This window comes from Nicotiana tomentosiformis, chromosome 3, assembly GCF_000390325.3.
Source record: "Nicotiana tomentosiformis chromosome 3, ASM39032v3, whole genome shotgun sequence".
Taxonomy (NCBI): domain Eukaryota; kingdom Viridiplantae; phylum Streptophyta; class Magnoliopsida; order Solanales; family Solanaceae; genus Nicotiana; species Nicotiana tomentosiformis.
The window spans coordinates 123,786,615-123,806,573 of record NC_090814.1 but is presented as its reverse complement, the minus strand read 5'-3'; the positions used below and the strand labels follow the sequence as shown (position 1 = coordinate 123,806,573).

The following is a 19,959-nucleotide window of genomic DNA, read 5'->3' as shown; positions in this document are numbered from 1 at the left end:
GGCCACCGGCTCCATATCATAAGTTAAATTACCGTCCAACTGAACCGTACTGAAATCCAAAACATGAGACGGATCTCTGACATAATTCCGTAGCATGGATACATGAAACACTGGATGAACACCCGATAGACTAGGTGGCAATGCAAGTTCATAATCCACCTCTCCAATCTTCTTAAGTATTTCAAAAGGTCCAATATGTCGATGACTCAACTTGCCCTTCTTCCCGAACCTCATAACACCCTTCATAGGCAAAACTCAGAGTAGTACCTTCTCTCCTACCATGTAAGCAACATCGCGAACCTTCCGGTCGGCATAACTCTTTTGTCTGGACTGGGCCGTGCGAAGTCGATCCTGAATCAATTTAACCTTTTCCAAAGCATCCTGAACTAAATGAGCACCCAATAGGCAAGACTCACCCGGCTCAAACCAACCCACCAGAGACTGACACCGTCTCCCATATAAAGCCTCTTACGGATCCATCTGAATGCTCGATTGGTAGCTATTATTGTAGGCAAACTCTGTAAGCGGCAGAAACTGATCCCAAGAACCCCCAAAATCTATAACACAAGCAAATAACATATCTTCCAATATCTGAATGGTGCTCTCAGACTGTCCGTCCGTCTGAGGGTGAAATATTGTACTCAACTGTACCTGTGTACCTAATTCTCATTGCACTACTCTCCAAAATTGTGATGTAAACTGCGTACCCCGATCTGAAATGATGGACATTAGCACACCGTGAAGGCGAACAATCTCGCGGATATAAATCTTAGTCAACCGCTTCGAAGAGTAAGTAGTCCCAATTGGAAAAAGTGCGCGGACCTGGTTAACCGATCCACAATCACCCAAACAACATCAAACTTCCTCAAAGTCCGTGAGAGTCCAACTACGAAGTCTATGGTAATACGCTCCCACTTCCACTCCGGAATTTCAAGTCTCTGAAGCAATCCGCCCGGTATCTGATGCCCGTACTTTACTTGCTGACAATTTAAACACCAAGCTAGAAACCCCACTATATCTTTCTTCATTCTTCTCCACCAATAGTGTTGTCTCAAGTCCTGATATATTTTTGCGGCACCTGGATGAATGGAGTACCACGAATTGTGGGTTTCTTCAAGAATCAACTCACGCAGCCCATCTACATTTGGAACACAAATCCGACCCTGCATTCTCAACATCTCATCATCTCCAATAGTAACATCTTTGGCATCGTCGTGCTTAACTGTGTCCTTTGGGACAAACAAACGGGGATCATCATACTTGCGCTCTCTGATGCGATCATATAAGGAAGATCGAGAGACCACACAAGCTAGAACCCGACTAGCATCTGAAACATCTAATCTCAGAAACTAGTTGGCCAAGGCCTGAACATCAACTGCAAGCGGTCTCTCACCAATAGGAATGAATGCAAGGCCACCCATACTCATCGCCTTTCTACTCAAGGCATCGGCCACCATATTAGCCTTCCCGGAATGATACAAAATGGTGATATCATAGTCCTTTAGCATCTCCAACCATCTCTGCTGTCTCAAATTTAGATCCTTCTGTTTGAACAAGTGCTGGAGACTCCGATGATCTGTAAATACCTCACAAGACACACCGTAGAGATAGTGTCTCCAAATCTTTAATGCATGAACAATAGCTGCCAACTCTAAATCATGAACATGGTAATGTCTTTCATGTGGCTTCAACTGGCGCGAAGCATAAGCAATCACTTTACCCTCCTGCATTAAGACACACCCAATACTGATCCGAGAAGCATATAATATATTGTATAATAGCCTAAAGTTGAAGGCAAAACTAGAACTGGAGGTGTGGTCAAGGCAGTATTGAGCTTCTAAAAGCTCTCTTCACACTCATCCGACCACATGAATGAATCACCTTTCTGGGTCAATTTAGTCATGGGCAATGCAATAGACGAGAAGCCCACCATAAAGCGACGATAATAACCGGCCAAGCCAAGAAAACTCCGAATCTCAGTAGCTGAAGATGGCCTGGGCCAACTCTAAACTACCTCTATCTTCTTTGGATCCACCTTAATTCCCTCACCGGACACTATGTGTCCCAAAAATGCCACTGAACTAAGCCAGAACTCATACTTAGAGAATTTGGCATATATTTTCTCCTTCCTCGGCCTCTGTAATACAATACTCAAGTGTTGTGCATGTTCCTCCTGGCTACGTGAGTACACCAGGATATCATCAATAAATACTACAACAAACAAATCAAGATACGGTTGGAATACACTATTCATCAAGTGCATAAACGTTGCTGGGGCGTTGGTCAGCCTAAAAGACATCACGAGAAATTTATAGTGACCATAACGGGTCCTGAATGCCATTTTTAGAATATTTGAATCTCGAAACTTCAACTGATGATACCCAGACCTCATATCAATCTTAGAGAACACCCTCGCTCCTTGAAACCAGTCAAATAAATGATAAATACGAGGCAAATGATACTTGTTGTTGATTGTAACTTTGTTCAACTGCCTATAGTCGATGTACATCCATATAGTACCATCTTTCTTTTTCACAAACAGAACTGGTGCACCCCAAGGTGACACACTAGGCCTAATAAACACCTTATCAAGAAGTTCCTGAAGTTATACTTTCAATTCCTTTAACTCAGCTGGTGCCATACGATACGGAGGAATAGAAATGGGCTGAGTGCCCGGCATCAAGTCAATACCGAAATCAATATCCCTGACGGGTGGCATACCCGGAAGGTCTGTAGGAAATACATATGAAAAGTCTCACACTACTTGTAAAGAATCAATAGTAGGAGTGTATACATCAACATCTCTCACAAAGGCCAAATATGAAAAACACCCCTTCCCAACCATCCGTTGGGCCTTCAAATAAGAAATTACTCTGCTGGGAACATAATATAGAGAACATTTCCACTCGACCCTCGGCAACCCCGGTATAGCCAATGCCACAGTTTTTGCGCGACAGTCCAGAATAGCATGACATGGAGACAACCAATCCATACCCAATATCACATCGAAATCAACCATACTAAACAATAAGATATCAACTCTAGTCTCCAATCCGCCAATAGTTACCACACACGACTGATACACACGATCCATAATAATAGTATCGCCCACCGGCGTAGACACACGAATAGGTAAAACTAATTACTCATGGGGAATATCCAGCTAACGATCAAAATATGATGATACATACGAATATGTGAAACCATGGTCAAATAATATAGATGCTTCCATGTGGTATACTGAGACAATACCTGTGATCACTGCATCCGAAGCAACGGCATCTGGCCTAGCAGGAATAGCATAGAATCGGGCCTGACCTCCACCTGATTAGCCTCCCCCGCTTGGGCGACCCCGTGGGTGGTGAAGCAACTGGTGCTAAAGTCCTATGCTGAGCTGAACCTCCCATAAGGCGGGGGAAATATCTCTTTATGTGACCCAAATCTCCACACTCAAAATAATCGTTCTCTGAAAATGTCGGCAAGTACTGAGGTGGACCTCGAGAACCAGAATAATTACCTGAAGAACCTGGTACAGATGAACCCTGAACTGATGGTGCATGAGATGAACTCTGAGCTGGAAGTGCACTAAGAGAAGACTGACTCTGTCGAGCACTGTATGAGCCATGGCTAACTGATGCACCATGATGAGCTGGACGAGCCATCTGAGCGGGCCTATAAGGACGACCCCTGTTATGATAGGGTTGTCATCCAAAATAAACACCGCTGGAATTACCCGGACCACGAGACCTCTAGGACTCCCTCTCCTCACGTTCCTGAATACAGACCATCTCTAGTCGTCAAGTACTATCAACCACCTCGTCGAATTTAGCACATGCTACATTTCCCAAAGTCATAACAAAATGGAACTGATGATTGGGGCCATTAATGAACCTCCTTATCTTCTCCCTCTCAGTGGGAACCAACAAAACTGCATGACGAGCCAATTCTGAAAACCACATCTCATACTGTGTCACGGATAGGTCCTCTTGACGTAAATACTCGAATTGCATGTGCAGTTCCTCTCTGCAGGTCTGTGGCATGAACTTCTCCAAGAAAAATACGGATAACTCTTGCCATAAAAGTGGTGTTGCACTAACTGGTCTGTTCCTCTCATAAATCTCCCACCATCTGAAGGCTACTCCGATCAGCTGAAAAGTAGTAAATGAGACCCTACTAGTCTCCAGAATACCCGCTATACAAAGCATATGCTGGCATTTGTCCAGGAAATCCTGAGCACTCTCTGACTCAGTTCCACTGAAAGTTGGAGGATGGAATCTCCTAAACCTGTTTAATATCTTATGTTCCTCCTCATTCATAATAGGACTCACCTGGGCCTGAGCAACTGCAACCGGCTGGACTGGTAGTGCCCCCGGTATATGAAGTTCCTACACTACCTACTCTGGAGTACGAGAAACAAGGGTATGAGTACCTCCCCCGGCCTAAGAAGTGGCCGGTGCGGCCTGAGCCGAAACCATCTGAGCAAGGCCAATGCAAACAGTAAATATCTAGGCTAAAGCCTCCAGAAGGCCTGGAATCACAATAGGCATAGTTGGTGTCTGAGTTGGTCTCGTCGGCTCAACCATATCTAGAACCTGCTCCTGAGCTGGGGCAACTGGTAGTTCTACAGGTGTTGCTCCAACTGTTGTACGAGCTACACCTCGACCTCTACCACGTCCCCGACCTTTACAACGGCCTCGGCCTCTCGCGGCCCTAACTGGTGGCACTGATGGCTGACCATCTGATCTGGTAGTATGTGTCCTCACCATCTCTGAGAGAATAGAATAAGAGAAATTTAGTTTTCAAAATCAATAAGTTCGCATGACCGAATACAAGAAAGTGAAATTTTTCTAAGGGTTTGGTAGTCTCTCGAAGATAAGTACAGACGTCTCCGTACCGATCCGCAAGACTCTACTAAACCTTCTCATGACTCATGAGACCTATGTAACCTAGGCTCTGATACCAACTTGTCACAATCTAAAATCTGCATGTCATGATGGTGTCTATCTCAATACTAGGCAAGCCGACAACCTCAATAAACCACAAATTTCTTTAAGTTCGAAAACATAGTATATAAATTTAATATAAAACCCCACATGTTCTAATATAAAATATACTCCCAAAATACGGTGTCACTAAGTACATGAGCATCTAAATGATAACATAGTCTGACTAATACCAACACTGTATGGAAATATAGAACAATACAAATAATCGAAAGGAAAGAGAGTCAAGGTGTGCAAACGTCAAACAACTACCTCGATAGTCTCCAACAGATAATCTCCTAAAAACTAGCAACCGCCATGTCCGAAAGTACCTGGATCTGCACACTAAGTGCAGAGTGTAGTATGAGTACAACCGACCCCATGTACTCAATAAGTAACAAGACTAACCTTTGGGCTGAAAGTAGTGACAAGCTCCACATGTATAGTCTAATATAGAAATAACAGTACATAAACGTAGGCATGCTTTCAAGTTCAATAGTTAACGTAGACAATAAAATAGATCAATTCTGAATGATATGAGGAATGTGACATTTCTATAGCTACATGCCAATGTGCATACTGTATGTGATGCACCTCTGTGAAAAATCTCGTGCACTCACAAATCTCAAAATACTCACTCACTCAGTACTGTATATGGCCAACTCAGCCCAGGGAAGATCCGTCCCGTATATATACACATCAAATGACAATCAGTCAATCAGTTATGTATAAGGCCAATCTAGCCTAGGGGAAGATCCATCCCCAGATATAAATGATTCGGACAAGATCCATGTCCAGGGAAGATACATCCCTCAATATAAATGAATCGCGCTCATTGTGAGAGGTGCAAACTCCGGAGGGGATTCTTCAGCCCAAACGCTATAATAGCCAGATCCAGGCATAAATAAATAAAATATGTTGCGACGTGCAGCCCGATTCCATATAATATCACTCAAAATCTCCAGCCTCTCGGGCTCTAAATGATATGAAAATCAACCTGACATGATGATATGATGTATCAATGAATGACAAGAAGAGGCTCAGATATGATATGCACATGATAGATGTGACTGAGTACAAAATTATAAATTTAAACAAGTAATCCAAAAGCAATAAGACCTTCGTGGGTCCCAAAATATCGGCACATAGCATAAACATGATCTTTAACACAAGTCTCAACTCAATTTCCTCTAACACGTGGAGGATATGTGGATAACGACATGATTATTTGACTATGCAACTCCACGGAATTAATTAAGTCACAATTTCTATGGTGCACGCCCACACGACCGTCATCTAGCATGTGCGTTACCTCCAAACAATTTATATAACAGGAAATTCAGGGATTCATACCCTCAAAACCAAGTTTAGCAGTGTTACTTACCTCATACCGTGTATTTCTTTAATCCAATATGCCCTTGCCTCGCGAATCGGCCTTTGAATGCCTTGAATCTAGTCACAATTAATTCGATTCAGTCAATACAAACTATAGGAAATAATTCCATATGAAAATACTAATTTTCCAACAAAATCTGAAATTCCACTCAAATATTATCAGTGGGGCCCATGTCTCGGAACCCGATAAAAGTTATAAAATATGAATGCACATTAAACCACGAGTCCAACCATACCAAATTTATCAAATTTAGATATCAACTCGACCTTCAAATACTCTAATCTTATTTTCAAATTTCTATGCCCAAATCCTCTAATTATACCTCAAAAATATGTAATCTAGTCAGAATAATCGATGATAATTCAATATTATTGACTAACAATGATCATAAGTGACTTACCTCAAGTTATCCCGTGAATTCTCGCTCAAAAATCACCTCAACCCGTGCTAGAAATGTCCAAAACAGAGAAAATCTCGGACCCCTCTGTTTTTGTACACTGCCCGGTGCTTTCGCACATGCGGCCCTTTTAATCGCTTCTACGAGACGCTTATGCGGTCCTCTCCCTCGCATCTGCAGACCTACCACTTTTGCAGTCAAAAATTCGCTTCTCTGGAGTCGCATGTGCGACATTTCTATCGCTTCTGCAAAGCCAACTCCCCTTCCCTTTCTCCGCTTCTGCGATCGTCCCATCGCTGGTGTGACCCGCTTCTTTGGTCCACCTGCTCGCTTCTGTGACCACTGCCTTTCCCAGGCTGCATCTGCAACCATTTTGTTACTTCTGCGGTCGCGCACCTGCGACCAATTCCATCGCAGGTGCGATTGCACCAGAACTTGAAAATTTTCCAGAATTGTTCCAAGTCCAAATTTCGATTCGTTAACCATCCGAAACTCACCTGAATCCCCCGGGACCTCAACCAAATATACCAACAAGTCCAAAAATATCATACGAACTTAGTTGAAGCCTCAAATCACATCAAACAATGCTAAAAACACGAATCATACCCAATTCAAGCTTAATGAAACTAAGAATTTTTCAACATCTACATTCGATGCCGAAACCTATCAAATCTAGTCCGATTGACCTCAAATTTTGCACACAAGTCGTAAATGACATAACAGACCTATAAAAAAATTTAGAACTGAATTCCGACCCCGATATTAAAAAGTCAACTCCCCGGTGAACCTTCCAAACTTAAATTTCCTATTTTTGTCATTTCAAACCTAATTTAACTACAGACTTCCAAAAATAATTCAGACACACTCTTAAGTCCAAAACCACCATACGGATCTATTGGAATCATTAAAACTCTCTTCTAGGACCGTTTATACATAAGTCAATATCCGGTCAACCTTTTCAACTTAAATTTTCATCCTTGAGACTAAGTGTCTCAATTCATTCCGAAACCACACCGGACCCAAACCAATTACCCCAGCAAGTCACATAACAGTTGTAAAGCACAAAATGAGAAGTAAATGGGGGACGGGGCTGTAATACTCAAAACGATCGGTCAGGTCGTTACAACAATAATATTACAAGATACATCAGTCCAAAAGAAAATGATTGTAATTAGCTGGTGTATTAGTTGGGTCAAAATAGATGGTGAGCCTTTTTATAAAATATAAAAGTTTGGGGTAATTTTTAAAATTATTAAAAAATTAAACAGTAATATTTTGGCCCTAAAACAGGTCTAGAGCTAGTTTTGGGATTTGAAAATTTTGTTTTCAAAATATTCCAAAACATGGAAAAAATTTATAAACAAACATGTTTTGCCAAAAAACAATTGAAAGAAACTTGACAAAATCTATAGTCAAACGGGGATGTAGACTGAGGTTTTAAAACTATCTAAAACTGGATTCAATTTTACATTGTTTTGTTATACTTACCTACTAGATTCCATTTAATATCTTTTCGTTAATAGAAACTTACCAGAATGACTATAATTTTATGACATCTATGTTTTTTACTTCACATGTTTGGGACACAAAGAGTCTGTATACGGTCAAGACCGAGTTTGCCCTTCGTGTGACTAATCAAGATTGGAGCATGATGGTCCGAGGTTCGTCATTATAAAATCGAGCTGTGATATGAAGTTGGAAGGTCGAACTCGAGACCCAGAGACTGATCGAGACCAAGATCGAGTCAAGGTTGAGCTCGAGACCTAGAGGCCGATCAATACCGAGATCAAGTCAAGATCGAGTTCGAGACCCAGAGGCCGATCAATACCGAGATCAAGTCAAGATCGAGCTCGAGATCCAGAAATCGATCAATACTGAGACCGGCCAAGATCGAAACCGAGCCAAGGAACAAAGAGCCGTTATAACCGCATTTGGGGAGAGAATCTCGGCAAAAATCACGGCTTGAATCAAGGAAAAGTTTATTAATTTATCCATCATGGGATCTCCACTATGTATTTTTAATTATATCCAAAGTAGGTTTCCCCCACTATATTAACAGTGGGTATCATCTGTACAAAGGGGATTTTGATTCATTCACACATTCAGATCTATTAACATTTACATAACATCTAGCAATTATTATCCTTTTTGGGCTTTGATATTGATTCATTCTATTCTTTTATCGATCACTCTCTATTCAATTTGGGTTTGTACTCATTCTTTTTACAGTTAATATTCGATATATCTTTACTTACTTTTCCAATTTGTACCAGTTATACCACGTATCCTTAGAAGTACGTATAAATTCAACTCTATCCGCTTTTTGGATAAACAGTTTGGCGTCCACCATGGGGCTAAGGATAATAGTGGTTGTTTGGTACGAATCTCTGTAAAATACACTATTTTACACATGCTCTTGGAAGTGTCTTTGATTTCAGGTTAAAAACGACGAAATCTCAATTAATGGCCCTACCTACCGACAACGAAACTGGCCTTCAAGATGAGAATAACAACCTGACGCATGGGAATTAAAGGCCACTTGTTGATCCCGTTGGAATTCGGGCCGTAGATCCAATTGACGTTAATTCGTATGTGGCCATTGAGGCGAACCAATGCTCTAACCCCGAAAACAACATTCATGGTGGAAATCGCTCTATGGTTCGAAACACCTAAAATGTTAGAGAATACGGGATTAGCATGCGTATGATTTTTGAAATGTTGCAAGCTCAACAGGTAGCCATAGCTCAGTTGCAGAGACAAACCCAGGCACCGAGAAGGCCCGAGCCCTATCCACCCTGAGAAGTCACCCACAAAACGGGGCCAGCTGTAGTAAGGTCAAATGAACAAGAATCGGGGACTAATTTCGATACTAATTTCGAAATTATTAAGATGTTCGAGGAACTGACAAAACGAATTGAGTCAGGAGAAAAGAGGATTAAAGCAAACGACAAAAAAGTAGAAACTTATAACTCTAGGGTTGATCATATCCCCGGGGGCACCACCAATATTGAAGGGTTTGGATTCCAAAAAATTAGAACAAAAGCCCATCCCCCCGAGCGCAACTCCCAAATCGATCCCCAAGAAGTTTCGCATGCCTGAAATTCCTAAATATAATGGAACGACCGACCCCAATGAACACGTCACCTCTTACACATGTGCCATTAAAGGAAACAATCTAGAAGACGACGAGATCGAATCTATATTATTAAAGAAGTTCGGGGAGACCCTGTCAAAGGGAGCAATGATATGGTATCATAATTTACCTCCTAACTCTATTGATTCTTTTGCTATGCTTGCAGATTCTTTCGTAAAAGCACACGTTAGAGCCATAAAGGTCAAAACCAGGAAATCGGACCTTTTCAAGGTAAGGCAAAAAGATAACGAGATGCTAAGAGAGTTCGTATCTCATTTTAAAATGGAACGGCTGGATCTACCACCGATCACGGACGATTGGGCCGCTTAAGCTTTCACCCAAGGACAGAACGAACGAAGCTCGATGGCATCACGACAGTTGAAGAAAATTTTGATAGAGTACCCGGCTGTTACCTGGGCCGATGTACACAGTCGATATCAATCAAAGATTAGTGTCGAAGACGACAAGCTGGGTTTTGGGTCCATTATTAAAAGGGACATCGACCGAGAACCAAGGTCGAACAGGGACCGATACCGGCTGTACAACGGAGATCGTAAGGGTAGTGAACCGGAACGCAACTCCATACGAGGTGAAAGGAGAAGTGATCGAGGCCAAGGGTATCGAGGGATGATGAACAAGAATAGGTTCGACAGGCATACCGGACCTAAGGAAGCACCGCGATTATCATAATATAACTTCAACATTGATGCATCCGCTATTGTATCGGCTATCGGGCGCATCAAAGATACTAAATGGCCTCGACCTCTGCAGTTTGATCCAGCCCAGAGAAATCCCAATCAAATGTGCAAGTTTCATGGCATCCATGGCCATAGAACGGAATATTGCAGGCAGTTGAGAGAGAAGGTAGCCCAGTTATTCAATGATGGGCACCTTCGAGAGTTTTTAAGTGACCGGGCCAAGAACCATTTCAAAATCAGAGAATTCAATAGACAAAACGAACAAGAAGAGCGACAACACATCATCCACATGATCATCGGAGGGATCGATATCCCCCAAGGGAGGGGCCGGTGCTTAAACGCACAAAGATGTCGATTATAAGAGAGAAGTGATCTCGAACTCAGGATTACATACCTAAAGGAACCGTGTCCTTTAGTGACGAAGACGCGGAAGGAATCATGCAGCCCCATAACGACGCACTGGTAATATCTGTACTTATGAATAAAACTTAATTTAAGCGTGTGTTAGTTGATCGAGGTAGTTCGGCCAACATCATTCGATCAAGGGTCGTAGAGTAACTCGGTCTATAGGACCAGATCGTGCCCGCAACCCTGGTACTAAATAGATTCAATATGGCATGTGAAACTACTAAGGGCGAGATAATATTGCCATTAAACGTGGTTGGGACCATCCAAGAAACGAAGTTCCACGTAATCGAAGGCGACATGAGATATAACGCTTTGTTCGGGAGGCCGTGGATCCACAATATGAGAGCAATAACCTCGACCCTTCACCAGGTTATAAAAGTCCCAACACCAGAGGGAATCAAAATGGTCTATGGGGAACAACCGTCCGCAAAGGAAATATTCGTCTTCGATGAAGTGATTCTAATATCATCACTATTATCGACAAAGGGATCAGGTTCGAAGGAGAAACAGGACACCAAATAGCAATCACAAACGTCAGCCTCGACCCAACTAGAGAAACAGAACACTGACGAAGATGATGATTATGGGATCCTTCTTGCTCCCCGATGATTCTGACGCTACCAAATCAACGGTCGAAGAACTGGAGCAAATCACGCTAATCGAACATATGCCCGAGCGAAAAGTATACCTGGGTACGGGGTTAAATCCCGAGCTCAAGAAAAAGCTTATTCAATTTCTTATAGCTAACATGAACTATTTCGCTTGATCCCATCTTGACATGACAGGGATCCCACCGGAAATAACCACTCATAGACTAAGCTTGGATCCTAAATTCTATCAGGTAAAGCAAAAAAGAAGGCCACAGTCTGAGATCAAACATGCCTTCATCAAGGACGAGGTAACCAAAATTCTTAAAATAGGGTCCATTCGAGAAGTAAAATACCCTGAATGGATCGCAAACGTGGTAGTAGTCCCTAAGAAGGGAAACAAACTTAGAATGTGTATAGATTATAAAGACCTGAATAAAGCAAGCCCCTAAGGATTTTTTTCCTTTGCCTAATATCGATCGTATGATCGATGCCATGGCTAGCCATGAGACTCTCAGTTTTCTCGATGCCTACTCCGGGTACAACTAGATACAAATGAACCCGGAGGACTAGGAAAAGACCTCGTTTATCACTAAGTATGGTACCTACTGTTATAATGTAATGTCGTTCGGTCTAAAAAATGCTGGTGCAACTTATCAACGCCTAGTAAATCGAATGTTTGAAAAACAAATAGGAAAGTCAATGGAAGTTTATATTGATGATATATTAGTTAAGTCCCTGCAAGTAGAGGACCATTTAAAGTATTTGCAGGAAACTTTTGATATATTGAAGGAGTATAATATGAAGCTCAACCCCGAAAAATGTGCATTCAGAGTTGGCTCGGGCAAGTTTCTTGGCTTCATGGTGCCTAATCGGGGAATCGAGATCAACCTCGATAAAATCAAAGCTATCAAGGATATCACGGTAGTGGATAATGTAAAGGTCATACAGAGTCTAACGGGACCAATAGCCACCCTAGGACGATTCATTTCGAGATCCTCATATAGGAGCCATCGATTTTTCTTACTACTTAAGAAGAAGAGCAACTTTGCGTGGACTCCGGAATGCCAGCAGGCTTTGGAGGAACTAAAGAGGTATTTATCGAGCCCGCCGCTGCTTCATACCCCGAAAGTAGACGAGCAGCTTTACCTGTACTTAGATGTCTCTGAGATAGCAGTAAGTGGAGTCTTAGTTCGAGAAGAACAAGGTACGTAATTCCCTATTTATTATGTCAGTCGAACCTTAGGTGAGGCCGAAATTAGATATCCACACTTAGAAAAATTAGCGTTTGCTTTAATAAGCGCCTCTAGGAAACTAAAATCATATTTCCAGTGTCATCCGATATATGTTGTAACAACTTATCCTCTTCAAAATATTTTGCACAAACTCGAGCTTTCGGGTCAATTGGCCAAATAGGCCATAGACATCAGCAGGTACGATATTGAGTATCTACCCCGAACCGCCATCAAATCTCAAATCTTAGCGGACTTCGTGGCTGACTTTACGCTGGCCTTCGTACTCGAGATTGAAAAAGAACTACTTATAAAATTGGGTACCTCTTCGGGAGTCTGGACCCTCTTTACGGATGGTGCCTCGAACGCGAAGAGGTCTGAACTAGGCATCGTACTAAAATCACCCACAGGTAATGTAGTTAGACAGTCTATCAGAACTACAAAATTGACTAACAATGAGGCCGAGTATGAGGCCATGATTGCAGGTCTCGAACTAGCTAGAAGCTTGAGAGCGGAAGTCGTAGAGGCTAGGTGTGATTCCCTCCTCGTGGTAAACCAAGTTAACGGGACTTTCGAAGTCTGAGAAGATCGAATGCAGAGGTACTTGGATAAACTACAGGTGACTCTACATCGATTTAAGGAATGGACCCTGCAACATGTACCCCGAGAACAGAACAGTGAGGTCGACGCTCTTGCAAACTTAGGTTCATCGATCGAAGATGACGAACTCAACTCGGGGACTGTCGTACAACTCATGAGATCAGTAATCGAAAAAGCTCACGCCGAGATAAACTCCACAAGTTTAACCTGGGAATGGAGAAACAAATACATAGAGTACTTTAAGAACAAAAAGCTTCCATCAGATCCAAAGGAATCGAGAGCTCTGTGCACAAAAGCAGCACGGATCATCTTGTCCGAAGACAGAACGTTGTTTAGAAGGACGTTCGATGGACCATTGGCAATATGTTTGGGACCGGGAGATACCGATTACATCCTACGGGAAATTTACGAGGGTACTTGTGGAAATAATTCTGGTGCCGATTCACTGGTCCACAAAGTAATCAGAGCAGGGTATTATTGGACTGATATGGGCAAGGACACAAGGGAGTTCGTTCGAAAATGCGACAAATGTCAAAGGCATGCGCCCATGATTCATCAACCTGGGGAACTATTCCACTCGGTCCTATCTCCATGGCCTTTCATGAAATGGGGAATGGACATCGTCGGCCCCCTCCCATCGGCCCCAGGTAAGGATCAGTTTATTTTGTTGATGACTGATTATTTCTCTAAATGGGTTGAAGCACAGGCTTTCGAGAAAGTCAGAGAAAAAGAAGTGATAGACTTCATTTGGGAACACATCATATGTCGATTTGGGATGCCATCCGAGATTGTATGTGATAATGGAAAACAATTCATCAGTAGCAAAGTAACTAAATTTCTCGAGGATCACAAGATCAAAAGGATCCTATCAACACCTTATCATCCCAGCGGGAACGGACAAGCCGAATTGACCAACAAAACCATCATCCAAAATCTTAAGAAGAGATTGACCGACGCCAAAGGAAAATAGAGAGAAATACTACCCGAGGTCCTATAGGCATACCTCACAACATCAAAATCCAGTAGCGGAGCAACACCATTTTCGTTGGTTTATGGCACCGAAGCTCTGATCCCGGTCGAGTTCGGAGAACCTAGCATCAGGTTTTGATATGCAACAGAGGAGTCGAATAACGAGATCATGAATACGAGCCTAGAATTGTTGGACGAAAGACGAGAAGTCGCTCTCGTCTGATTGGCCGCCCAAAAATAGCGTATCGAAAGGTACTACAATCGAAGAACCAATCTTCGACATTTTAACACCGGGGACTTGGTGCTAAGAAAAGTCATCTTCCACACCCGAAATCCGAATGAATAGAAACTGGGTCCGAACTGGGAAGGACCGTATCAGGTTCTTGAAATTGTCGGAAAAGGATCCTACAAGCTCGGTATGATAAACGACAAACAATTACCGAGCAATTGGAACGTATCGCACCTAAAATGATACTACTGCTAAGGTACGACCCTCCCATGTTCATTTGTATTTCGAAACTAACCCTTGCAGGTGTTCGACCAGAAACAGGGATGGATTTTTCAACACGAAGCCTTTAGGTCTGAAAGCACGCATTGCACTCTTTTTCCCTTAGACCGGTTTTGTCCCAAATGGGTTTTCCAGCGTGGTTTTTAATGAGGCAACCATTGATCGTGCTAACTTAGAATAATTCAACAGTATCTGAGGCCTCTTTACAATCAATCTCGAATACTAGGGGGCATTGCCCTCGAATATCAAGTTCGATGCAAGGAAATTACTTCATGGCAACAAGGTCTCGATAGGAAAAACTTGTAAGGGCCAAATGATCGAACGAACCATGCCCGCGTAGTTTGCTCGAGCCGTGGCACAAAACATGTACGCATGTATAATGACTTATAAAGAGAAATTTCTTCTTTACCGATACCTCAAAAAGGTTCTTCTACTTCATATTCCTGATCTATTATGCAAACAAGCTTAAGGGCCGACCGTGATCAGAGTTCGAATGATTACCCCCACAAATCGGGGACTGTCGTTCGAAAATTCAACGATATCGAAATATATAAACTCCGAAAATCATAAGCCCATGAGGAAAATCCTGAACTAAAGAGGGATTTCTATAGGCCACGGCCACCACACTCGGGGACTGATACTTCGGGCAAGCTCGAAATTAAAATGGGAAAATAAGCCCAAGACGCAAATCTCGGACTAAAAAAAGCTACGGCTAAATTAACACGAATTGGAGACGTCCGAATCCCCCCCCCCCCCGGGCAAAATTATAAAAGGCTTCGATAATATCAAGCCTCGAAAACTCTAATGAGTACAAAATTGTTCGAACTCTCGAACAATTACGTATTTCATGCCAAGGCATTACAAGTTTCGCAAATATAAATGATAAGAAACTCTTGTAAGCAGGAAAGGGGACAAATACATAAACAATCTTTTTTACAAAAACCTAAGGGTTACTTTACTTCGAGTTCAAGCAAGCACTCACTTGACCATAAAGCCTAAGGGTTGTTTTGTGCTTTGAGCTCGAGAGACCATCCTCGCTCAACTAAAAACCTAAGTGTTACTTTACTTCGAGTTCGAGAAAGCACTCACTCGACCATAAAGCCTAAGAGTTATTTTCTGCTTTGAGCTCGAGAGACTGTCCTCGCTCAAATAAAAAACCCAAAGGTTACTTTACTTCGAGTTCGAGCAAGCACTCACTCGACCATAAAGCCTAAGGGCTTTCTTCTGCTTTGAGTTTGAGAGACCGTCCTCGCTCAAATAAAAAGCCCAAGGGTTACTTTACTTCGAGTTCGAGCAAGCACTCACTCGACCATAAAGCCTAAGGGCTGTTTTTTACTTTGAGCTCGAGAGACCGTCCTCGCTCAATTAAAAACTTAAGGGTTACTTTACTTCGAGTTCGAGCAAGCACTCACTCGACCATAAAGCCTAAGGGTTGTTTTCTGTTTTGAGCTCTAGAGACCGTCCTCACTCAAATAAAAAACCTAAGGGATACCTTACTTCGAGTTGGAGCAAGCACTCACTCGATCATAAAGTTTACGGGCTATACTAATTCAGTTCCAATCAAATTATTTAAACGTCGGATCTTGGAATACAACTTCACAAGGCGAAAAGGAAGAAAGTTTTATATATATGTTAAAAATCATTTACAAGGGCAGCATGGCCCGATCAAGTTTCTATACAAAATAACAAAACAGACTTATAAGAAACACAAAAAATACTATAGGACTTAGTCCTCTTCAGGAGCAGCATCTTCGCCCTCGAGGCCTCCTTCACTTTCAGATCTACTCATACTCCCGATTTCTTCATCATCATCAGGAAAGGCCAATACTCCAGCCTCGGCTTCAAGCTCCTTAGCTCTCTCGATCTCGGCCGTAAGATCGAAGCCACGAGCATGGATCTCCTCGAGAGCCTCCCTTCGAGACTGGCATTTAGCGTGCTCGGCAACCCAGTTTGCTCGAGCCTGAGTAGCCTCAGCAACCTCCTTTGCTCGAACCTGAGCAGCTTCAACATCAGACCGGTAAACGACCACCATTACATCAGCATTGGCCATGGCTTTTTCGACCTCCGATTTAGCCTCTGAAAGTTCTGTGGCCAGTCTTTCTTGATCAGAAGTTGCTGAGCCCAACCGAGACTGGAACTCCTCAATTTTCTTGGCTTGTACCAAGGCTTTCTCTTTCAAGCTTCGGAGTTGGATCTCAGCCGAGGCCAGTTGAGTTCGGGCAGCCTTCTTTTCTAAGGCAAGGTGGTCCATATTCTTTTTCCACTCTTCGGCCTCCGCCTTCACAGCGTCCACTTCAACACGAAGTTGCGTGATCACATCAAACTTTTGCTGGACCTGTGGAACCGAATTGTTAGCCATCACGCCCGAGTCAATGCCATTAATTTCAAAGATTCTTTTTACCTGCTCGGACAAATTGGCTTGTTTTTTTCGAGCTGCTTCTAGCTCAGCCCGATGTCCTTTTGCTTCTCCTTCTCTCTGCTCACTAAGAAGCTTGAAGGCATCTCTCTCCTCGGTAAGCCCTCAGATTTCGGCTTCGTACCAGCTCAGTTCCCCTCGGGATCGGAGAAACATCTCGTGATGAAGCACAGAGGCCTACAAAAATAGAAAGAAGGAATTATGCAAGGAAAGAAAAATACAAGTATGAAAATTGACAAAGAGAAAATGAACTTACCCGATTCAGGGCCTATTGAGCTTCATTGAAAAGACAAGAAACTCCCACCTCGCCCAAGCTCTTCTTCGGAGCCTCCGAGTCACCAAGACCGGCGACATCTTCTACCCCGACAAAATAACCACGGAAAGGGTCTTCCTCTTCATGGGCTCTTTCTCCATGATAGGCCTCCACAGCCTGAGCGTCGCATATCATCGACTGGGAAAATGAAGGAAACGAGGAATCCCCAATCTCTATTTCCCCGAGTAGGTCTTTTGGGGCGCCGCCTCCGTCTTGGGAAACCTCAAGTCCGGTTTCTGCACCTGTTTTCACTGCCTCTTTGACGATCTCTTCTCCCCGAGGTAAAGCGTCTTTGGTTCCCTTCGGCTCGAGAACTTGGGTCAGAGACTCCCCCTCGACCTCATTGAGCCTAGACAGAGTAGTATCAACTCCCACCAATTCCAAAGCTTTCTGAATATCGATGCCAGTTCGTGCACGGGCCACCAGCCTTGAACCACCTTCTTCTTCTTCTTCTTCTTCTTCTTCTTCTTCTTCTTCTTCTTCTTCTTCTTATTCATCCCTTAGTTTTTGGACTGACTCCATAGTCAGTGGGATTGTGTTCCTCTTGGGTTTACGGGCCGCTCTCTTCTTGGATTTTTGACCCTCGGGGTTCGAGGCCCTTTTTCTCTTAATCTCTGGTTTCGAGATAGGCGGTAAAGCCTCTTCATCTCCGGGCAAGGGTCTCATAGCCACATCCTTTCCGAGACCTACAAAAGAAGAAAGTAAATAAACGCATACTTGAGAAAAAATGCTTGAACAATAGGCAAAATCGGTAAAATCGAGAAGAAGGATTACCATGAGTACGAGCCTCCCACCGACCCTTTCACAAATCGCGCCACGTGCACTCGATGTATGTTGACGTCGAAACCAGGCTCCTGACCCAGTTCTCGAGGTGGGGAACCGCACCCGGCATCCAAGCAACAGTTGCATCAAGAAAAACACTGATAAGAAAAGATGAAGAAGTAAAAACAACAAAAACTAAAAACGAGATAATACTTACGTTTCATATTCCATTTCTCGAGAAATGGCATACTCTCACCCGGGATTAGGTCCGAGGTCTTCACTCGAAAGAACCGGCCCATCCAACCCCGATATTTGTCTTCATCTATGCTCGAGGTAAATGCCTTGGTGGCCCGGCACTGAAGCTTTATCAGCCCACCTCGGTAAAGTCGGGGGCTATATAATCTTACGAGGTGGTCGAGGGTAAAGGGAAGCCCGTCGATTTTGCTTACAAAAAAACGAAGCAATATCACAATCCTCCAAAAATAAGGGTAAATTTGACCGATGTTCACCTGGTATTTCTTGCAAAAATTGACGATGACCGAATCGAGGGGACCCAGAGTGAAAGAAAAAGTGTAAATACTCAGATACCCTTCCACGTGGGTAGTGATCGCCTCCTCCGGTGCCCGTATCACAACCTCTTTATTTTCCCAATTATAGTCCTTTTTCACCAGATCGAGAAGACTTTTTGGTATCGAGCATATATATCCCGATACCGGCTCGCATCGACCAGCAACCGAGGAGGGTCTCTCTACTTAAAAATCGGAATCAATAACACACACCCTTGGGAACAAGTTCTTCAAGGCGTGGCTCCACCACTGTTTTTTCGCCGGCCGGCCGAGATGAGGAAGCAGCCTCTTTTTGCGTAATAGTTTTAGATATTTTTGCCATCTAAATATTTGTGAACAAAGAAGGGAGATTGAAGTATTTGGTGTTTTGAGAAGAACAAGCAAAGAAATTCCAAAACCTGGAAATAAGGAGCTTTGGGAAAGGCGAAGAACTGTGAAGATTGAAATGAAAAAGATTTGAAGGTAAAAGTTTGAAATAATGAAGAAGGGGGCTATTTATAGATTTTACAGTGACGGTTCAAAATTGGCAGTAGCCGACCATCGACTGACACGCATTTAATACCTTGATAACTAGACCGACGGGACGTTTGTCACATACGTCGCAATCGGGCTCGTCACAGACGTCAGTATTCATCTAGTCGGAGGTTGAATAATTATATCGTTTCTCGCCACCTTCTTTCCGAGAAACGATGAGACTATCTGTATACTGTCAAAACCGAGTTTGCCCTTCGTGTGACTAATCAAGATTGGAGCATGATGGACCGAGGTTCGTCATTATAATATCGAGTTGTGATGTGAAGTTGGAAGGTCGAGCTCGAGACCCAGAGACTGATCGAGACCAAGATCGAGTCAAGGTTGAGCTCGAGACCCAGAGGCCAATCAATACCGAGATCAAGTCAAGATCGAGCTTGAAACCCAGAGGCCGATCAATACCGAGATCAAGTCAAGATCGAGCTTGAGACCCAGAAACCGATCAATACCGAGATTGGCCA

General features: G+C 43.0%; 1 protein-coding gene across 1 annotated transcript; it reads right to left on the bottom strand.

The window, feature by feature from the left end:
- Positions 1–16,636: 16,636 nt before the first annotated feature.
- Positions 16,637–17,269, bottom strand: LOC138908443 (uncharacterized). Its single transcript, XM_070199108.1, has one exon. It carries the CDS (start codon positions 17,267–17,269, stop codon positions 16,637–16,639), a length of 633 nt encoding a protein of 210 aa, XP_070055209.1.
- Between the last annotated feature and the right edge of the window lie 2,690 nt (positions 17,270–19,959).

What these genes read in the sequence shown, in the direction of transcription:
- LOC138908443 (XM_070199108.1), bottom strand. Translation starts at nt 17,269, where the DNA reads ATGGCTAACAATTCGGTTCCACAGGTCCAGCAAAAGTTTGATGTGATC.